General features: G+C 45.7%; 1 protein-coding gene across 1 annotated transcript in view; it reads left to right on the plus strand.

Moving 5' to 3' along the window:
- LOC146200191 (acidic phospholipase A2 PA4-like) overlaps positions 1-7,615 on the plus strand; it is a 92,625-nt gene extending 85,010 nt beyond the window's left edge. Inside the window, exon 5 of the mRNA XM_084592289.1 lies at positions 7,438-7,615. Within this exon, the coding sequence (XP_084448415.1) occupies positions 7,438-7,615 (178 nt within the window). The remainder of the gene's footprint in view (positions 1-7,437) is intronic.
- Positions 7,616-8,020: the final 405 nt, after the last annotated feature.

Raw genomic sequence — 8,020 nt, forward strand, 5'->3', positions numbered from 1 at the left:
AATTAGGTTTAGTATATATTTCAAGCCCTAATATTTCAAGGATTCAACCTATGACATCTGTGAACAGAAATACACAAGGGAGAGGTAAAGATGGTATGCCGCAGGGAAAACGAGCACTGAGGATTTCTCCACGTTAATAATTGATTTTAGCTTACTTAGCCAAACATTAAGGGCATTCAGGTAGGCTTGCATTGACTTGTCTAATGAATAAATATCTTTGGGAAAAGCGAAAAAATTACAAAACTTCAACACTGCTGAGTCAAATATTGAGCGAAAGTATTAGCTGCGGGTGGCCGAGCGTTCTTCTCTTTTTCTTCTTCCTCAGCCCGCATATAAAGCCCCGCTTTAACCAAGCCATATGAACGTGCCTTAGTGGCCTACAGCGGTAACGTGAATACAAGGGTCCTAGCAGGCTGATTCTGACATAACCGTCACATGTGAAAAAAGAGACCCAAGTTGGCAGCTCCTGCCAGCCCGTATGTAACGTGGGGTGTGACGTCACAGCGTCACGTGGGTAAGACGGGGCGACCGCCGTGCTACGCCGACCGCTTGAGTTGGTAGCTCAGCTCTCACCCTAGTGCCACGTGGGGTGTGAAGTCACAGCGTCATGTGGGTAGCGTAGCGTCACAGCGTCACAGAACGACACAGCTTAGCGTGGCTATCGCCGCGCTGCGCTGAATGCTCAATAGCTAGAGGAGTATTCCTTTCGCAGTAAAATTGGCAATATCGTCCCCATACACATGCAGTTTTAAAATGAATGAACAAGAATATTTTGTACTAATTTAAAAAAGCAATAAATACAGAACCAGTCCATAAGGTACACATGTAGTTTGGTGATAAGTCTCATAAGTTAAAGAACCTTTAATACTAATCGTCTATCCCCTAAGAAGTTTTCTAGCCAAGCAGAAATGTAAAAAGGTAGCCTAATTTCAAATATTTTATTCAATAGTCCAGAGTTTTCTACACTGTCCTGGTAACAGGAATACTGGCCAAATGATGACAGGGAACCCGGGAGATGTGTCGGAAATGTGCCCTCAGGGCGTCAACTGTTAGGTAAGTAAATATGGGATGCTCCTGTGCAATTAAAAGGGTAGCAGCCGTAGAGGCACATTTCGGAAATCCCAGGCAAGTTCGCAAAGCTTGAGCTTGAAGACTCTGTAGAATTCTTAAATTGGTTTTCCGGATATTTCCAAGTGCAGGTAAGCTGTACCGATGAAATCCCTTAAATAATGCACGGTATAGTTGGAGCATCGACCGCACGGACGCTGCCCATGACTTTCCCCCAATAAAGGCAAGTACGTGAGCAATTGCTGTCAGCCTCTTTTTCGTCAATGAAATACGGGGATCCCATGAAAGATTTCAGTCGATGATCACTCCTAGAAAGCGATGACTGCTTTCGTAAGCTATTACTTTACCATCTATGCGTACGGTGTAAGGTGGCATGTTCTTGCGTGTAAATGCAACTAGTGAGCCCTTTTAAGTTGATATCTATAGACCTTGCAGGTGGAGGTAGGCCGCAACTATACTTGCCGCCTTTTGAAGCCTCGCTATAACCTGTGGGCGCGTAACTCCTGGTGCCCAGATACAGATTTCGTCTGCATAATCTGAAAGTTGCGCCGACTGTGGTATTAAGTCGACAAGCCCGACAAGAGTAAGATTTAAAAGCGTTGGGCTTAGTACTCCGCCCTGTGGGACTCCACGGGAAGTGAAATGAGAAGATGTTGGGCCATCCTCAGTCTGCATAAAGTGAGATCTGTTGGATAAATAACTGCTTATCCACCAAAAAACCAGACCGCCAAGCTCGGCAGCTTGCAGAGCGTCCAAAGTGGCCTGGTGAGTGACGTTGTCATATGCGCTCTTTATATCCAGGAACAACGCCGCGGGTAAGCGCTTGAAACTTTTTTGGCGTTGTACAGATGATACCAGGTCCATCACGTTGTCAACTGAGGAGCGTCCACGTCGAAACCCTGGCATTATATCAGGATATATGCGGTAGCGCTCCAGGTACCACTCAATACAAGTAAGCAGCATTCTTTCCAGTACTTTACCAACGCAACTAACCAGTGCAATTGGACGGTATGATGTCAAGTCCAGAGGCGATTTGCCAGGTTTCAGGAGCGGAACTAAACGACTGCACGTTCGCTCGTCTGGAACTGTACCCTCACTCGATGATTTGTTGTAGTATCCCAAAAGAGCGTGCATAGCTTCTTGTCCAAGATTTCCAAGCGCAGTGTATGTTACGCCGTCAAGACCCCGCGATGATGACCGTCTTCAAGAAGCCAGCGCAGCGTCAAGTTCCTCCACGGAGAAGGGAAGGTCCATTTGTCAATCCCGTGAAGCTGGAACATCGTTTAAATGCAGCGTTGCCGTTGGACTCGACTGCCCTGCTACCCTAGCGCAGAAATCTGCTACCTCGACCTCACCACGTCTTTGGCAGAGTGCGAGAGATTTGAATGAGTAGAGCTGTTTAGGGGATGTTCGGAGACCACGAACGACATTCCAGATGCGTGATAAAGGCTTGCGGTGATCAAGCGCTTCACAAAATGGCCGCCAACGTTTTGCCTGGAGGGCTTGAATTCGGCGCGGAATTTTCTTTTGCATGCGCCTTGCAACTCTGAGGTCGAGGCGGGACTACGTGCGTCGGTATCTACGTTCTGCCCTCCGTTGCAATGCACGCAGGCGCTGTATGTCCGTGTCAAACTCTTTGTAGGTAGGCATTGGGGTGAAGAAAGACGTCTCGTTTTTTATGGCCTCCTTAATTTTCTCTTCAATACCTGCAGAAAGGCCTGCTGTGCAAGCATCTTCCATAAGTGATTGAAATGCCGACCAATCGATGTGGTGCATTCGTGGGACAGACGTGGATGTGAAAAGGCCAATAATGATCACACATATAGGAATGTGGTGACTTTGGTGTGTTTCTATATCTGAAAACCACTGGACATTGCTGGTAAGGCATCGGGATACAAAAGCTTAATCAAGACAGCTGCTCTAAGTTGCCCCTTCAATAAAGGTCGGTGTACCGTCATTAAGACACTGCGGGTCATGATCAGAGGCGAAGGACACAAGCTTTCTTCCCTTGAGGTTAATTTGAACACTTCCCCATATGTTGTGGTGAGCGTTAAAGTCTCCTATGATGATTCAAGGGCCAGGCGTAATCGCCATCAAGTCGCTAAATCGGGTGGCGTCAAAACGACTTGATAGCGACATATACGCACCCACAGGTGTATACGTGAGATTGCGCTTCTTCACTGTCAGGCAAATGTAAAGGTTATTGTTGCTGGGAGAAACCGGATGGATTCCATATGTGAGTCCTAGCCGAATATAAATGATGACCTTGCTGTTTCCCTGGTGTGTTGCAGATGCAAATGCCTCGTAGCCTGAGATCTTGGTACATTTGGCTCACAAATAACAAGGATGGGGATGCAATTTGCATGAACATATTGTCAAATATCTGCGATTCGGGACTGAAGCCTACGGGCATTTCATTGAAAAATAGAGGTGTACTTGAGTTTTTTTTCCAAATGGTAATGCTGGGGGAGCCATTGTGTCTGCTGCTGTAGAGCCGTTAGAACTTGTGTTAGCGCGTCCAGAACCTTTAGCGCATTCTGTGTTTCAGATGTGTGCAGACTAGATAGAACAGCGCGGATTGCATTCATCATGGACGTGAAAATGGCAATTACCTCTAAGTCTTGCTCATGTCCCACATCCTGACTTTTCTCTAGTTCGGCGATAGCTGCAGGACATTCGGTTCGCGGCAAGTTTTCTGGCACAGCGGACGTAGAAGGTTTTGGTTGCGGTGGCCAGTTATCGTCTGAGACAGCACCTCCAGATTCACCGCCCGTCGAGGTCACCTGATTTAAAACTGCAGGCATAAGAGTAGGACAAGAAGCAGGAGTGCTCGAGGCCTTGCTATCAAAACTAACTGCTTTCATAGATGATCTTCAGCGAAGCGAACGACGCCGTCGTACCTTAGCAGCGACCTCTGTGTGCAGATTGATCACGCATCATTTGCTTCAGCACTGCCCGTTCTGTCTTTAAGCGGGGGCAGTCTTTTTAGGAGGAGTCATGAGGGCCAAGGCAGTTCGCGGCCTTCAGAACAATGGTGCGGCAAATGTCGCCGCTATGAGACTCGGAGCATCAAGGACACATGATGGAATTTTTGCAGTCCGCACTCACGTGCCCGATCTTCATACACTTGGGCACGAAAGGCCGGATCGGGTCTCCCTTGAAAGTCAGCTTCATGCATTTCGATCTGCCGAGGCGCTGCACTTACAGTGTGGAGATGCTATTGATGCTGGTTTGATTAAGACCGGTATATCGATGTCAGCGATGGGCACGTCAACATTGTAGATGACGCCTGCCCCAGTGCCACTGTCCTGAAGAATATGGCAGCGCACACTGATGTCTCCGAGTTTGTTGATGGCGGTCAATCTCCATGACATCAATGGCAATTATGTTTTTGTAAGCATTCTCTCTCACGTCTTTATTCTTCCAGGGACGAGGGTTTCAAGGAACACAGACGTGACTTGCCTGTGTATTGGTTCAGATTGTCTGTTGGCGTCTCTGGCACAAACAAGAACGTGTGTGTCGGAGGGCCTCGCGTAGTAATGACCGTATAGACGTGCTTGATGAGGACGAATCTTGTCGTCGGTGTGGTCTTCGCTTTGCTTTCTTGATAAGCCCTGGCACGAACTCCTCGTCGTCGGCCGCAGAGTCATCATTAGCAGGCGAGTACAGCACGGTGGCCTGGCTGCTTGCGTCACTCGAGTTGTAGAGGCGCTTCCTCTAGGCGACCGCTGCCGACGCACCGGGTTCCACAGGAGGACATCGGTGTCCACTTGCATCGCCGTGCCAAAACGGAAGCGGCGCCTCCTGGTTATGTCACAAATTAAAAAAACCAGCGGAGACGGGAACGCAGCGTTCTGGTAAAGAACAACTTCTTTCCGTACACTTTCAAGTTTCTTATTAATCCACTTACCACGGAATCCCATATAATGCTTGCATATTCTAATGTTGGCCGCACATAAGTTAAATAGGCAGTTAGTTTGGCAGCTTGCGATGCCAGCTTTAATCTTAGACGCAGAAACCAGAGTTTCTTTTCACAGCTGAACGTATTTTTAGAACATGATTTTCCCAATTCAATTCCTCAGGAATGAGGACTCCAAGATATTTAAGTGTTTCGACTGTGTTGAGTCCAGTATAGCCTAGTTTATAACTGTAGTCATGGACGTGGTTGGTCTTGTTCCTTACTAGTAAAATTACAGCTTTTTTTCCTTATTTACTTTCATTTCCCACCTTTCACACCAATTTTCAACTGTTGCGATAGCATCATTAAGCATTTTTTGATTCTCTTCAGTGTTTATTACAGCATAGAGCAGGCAGCCCTCGGCGAAAAGTCTTAATGTTACGTTTTGTTGATATCGAAAGTAATGTCATTGATATATAATAAAAATAAAACAGTACCTAAGAAGGAACCCTTAAGTACCCCAGAAGCTACGTTTAACAATTCTGGTTTGCTAGCCTTTAATTGAACAAACTGGTCTTTAGTGGTAACCTATGCTGCTGTACATTGTACTAGCTGGTTACTATTTTCCATTACTACTAGCTTGTTAATTAAATCTTTGTGATGAATTCTGTCGAAAGCCTTCGAAAGGTCGAGGCATATTGTATGAATTTGCTTCTTATTGTTCAGTTCCTTGGCTAAATCATGAACTTTCTCAACTAGCTGCGTTACAGTGCAAAGTTTGGTGTAGAAATATCACTGATCTATTATTCTTCCAATGCTTTACTTCAAAGAAATCATCTATGTCATTAAATCCTCGGCAAAAAGCTACTTCTTTTTTGCATACCATGCTATCTAATGCAAAATAAAGGACCATATGGTTCAAGTATCTATTAAATTATCCGCCAGCTCACAAATTTACGGCCAATATTGCATGACGTAACCCACGCGCTTATATATGCATGCTATTATCCGGACATGTGTTTCAGATGCACAGACGAAAGAGATCCGAGGCAATCATGCGTGTTCTGATCATTTCCTCACGCATTCTGCAAACAAATCTGCGCTGTTCTATATGCTTATACCCAAATGTCTTTTATTCTTTTATGAAAAAAACCTATGCCCCTGCTCCACTCCAGACACGGGTGCATTTTAATAAATCAACCCTTTCAATACACAAGAAATTTAATTTCAGGGTGACCTGGGCGCCTTCTAATCAAATTCACGAAACAGTGGTCGTTATGACGGTACTATAATAATATTTGTCTTTGAACATTGAAACTGGGGCACGTATTTTGATTTTTGAATGGCTGCTTAAAGATCTACTTTAAAAGCCAAATATAAAATGAAGAATGGCGCAGTGAAGGCGACACCCTAAAGAAGGACTCATGAAAGGAGACGATTGCTTTTATCGCCTTCAGCAGCAAGCTGAGGACGCGGACGCGCAAACCAAATCGCAGACCACCAGAGGCTCCGGCGTCCGGTGAAGGTTGGCCCAATTGACCTTTCTTAGATCATGAACGGCAGCTTAATTACTGGATCGTAGCAATTAGCAACAATTACGTGACCTCTCATGCCCCCTCTTCTTCGTTTCGCCAGAAGAAACATGGGTCCAAGTGGTTTCTAGTAAAGAGCTTCGCGGTCGCAACTCCGCTCAACATATATGGCACATGCCCCATGTCGCTAATGAAGCCCTTCCGGTCAACTGTGTCCTCAGCGTGAAGTAGTAAGGAGAGCCAGTTTCGTCCAAGTGATATTATGTAGTCATTTGCTCTGATTTGACGCGGCTGTATTCATTTCAAACTAAGTATACGTGGATCCGGTTTTAGGAAGCCATTTAATTTTCAAAGGGCAGAGGGGGGGGGGGGGGGGTTGGGATCATCCTGGGTGTTAACGGCGAGACTAATAACGATCAAAGGCGAGTGATTGTTGTTCACAATAAACACAAGAGAAGCCATTATCCACTGACACAACGGGAAGTATAAATGGTTTTGTTCTGGTGAATGTGAAATATTGTTCTAATCTTGAAGATTACTGTACTGAAATTTTAACAACGTACCGCGATCGGATTGAATCCATGGCCTCTGAACTTCAATTCCTATTGGTATAGTCGTTCACATACAAAATTGCCAAACATAAAAAAAAAAAAAACCTTTGATACCTTCTTTGCGGTTTAGGCAGAACGGTAGAGCTTTTTGTGCTGGCGGATCATGTTGCGTTCGATACAAAGTCAGTAGATATTAATGTGAAGATGGAGATTGGATGCAAAGCTTTCTTTATTTGTGCACCAAAGGTACAAAGCAACCACCGGTAGCGCTGGCGGGAACAATAAATATTATTTAAATTAAGTAATACATAAACAAAAGCCATAACGCGCGACATTCCCTGGTTACCGGTCATAGACCAACGCTTTCTTTGGTCTGTCCCTCTTGCAGGGAGCGAGTGGCAGTTAGGAAGTTAGGCAGCTTGGGGGTCATACACGAAGCACCGGCCACCAGCAACCCGTTGAGATCCCAGCAAGTCTTCTTGAGATTCCCCGACGGGACTCGAAGGGTCGTTGCCCTGGACGCTGCCAACTCTGAATATGGCTTTAGCGCCAGTGCACAGCTGTGACCCACGTCGACTGCGTCCCTCGGGACAACCTGTGGGGGAGGCAGGTACAGTTATTTCTTCTTCGTTCTTCTCTACACAGTTGCCATGATAGTCACTGACTGGTTTGCCGTCAATCAAGGCACGAAGCTGATAATTCCTCTTCATGCAGCGCATCAAGCTCTCCGCCAAACTTTTGCATATTAAGCTGTAACTTGGACCAAAACACGGTCTATCGGGTATACTGATATTCGAATAAAAAAAGGCAAACCGTAGAATTTGTCAAACAAGAACATTCGCACCGTATATTAGAGCGAATAATCTGCCTTTTGTCTACGAACGTTTCTGGTGAATCCTGCTTAAAGGTAATAAAACGGTGGCGGCATATCTATCATTTAATCTTGAACACGGCTGTAGTATGGAGCTCAC

Source organism: Amblyomma maculatum, chromosome 2, assembly GCF_055883805.1.
Source record: "Amblyomma maculatum isolate TAMU_Amacu chromosome 2, ASM5588380v1, whole genome shotgun sequence".
In the NCBI taxonomy this organism is placed as follows: Eukaryota; Metazoa; Arthropoda; class Arachnida; order Ixodida; family Ixodidae; genus Amblyomma; species Amblyomma maculatum.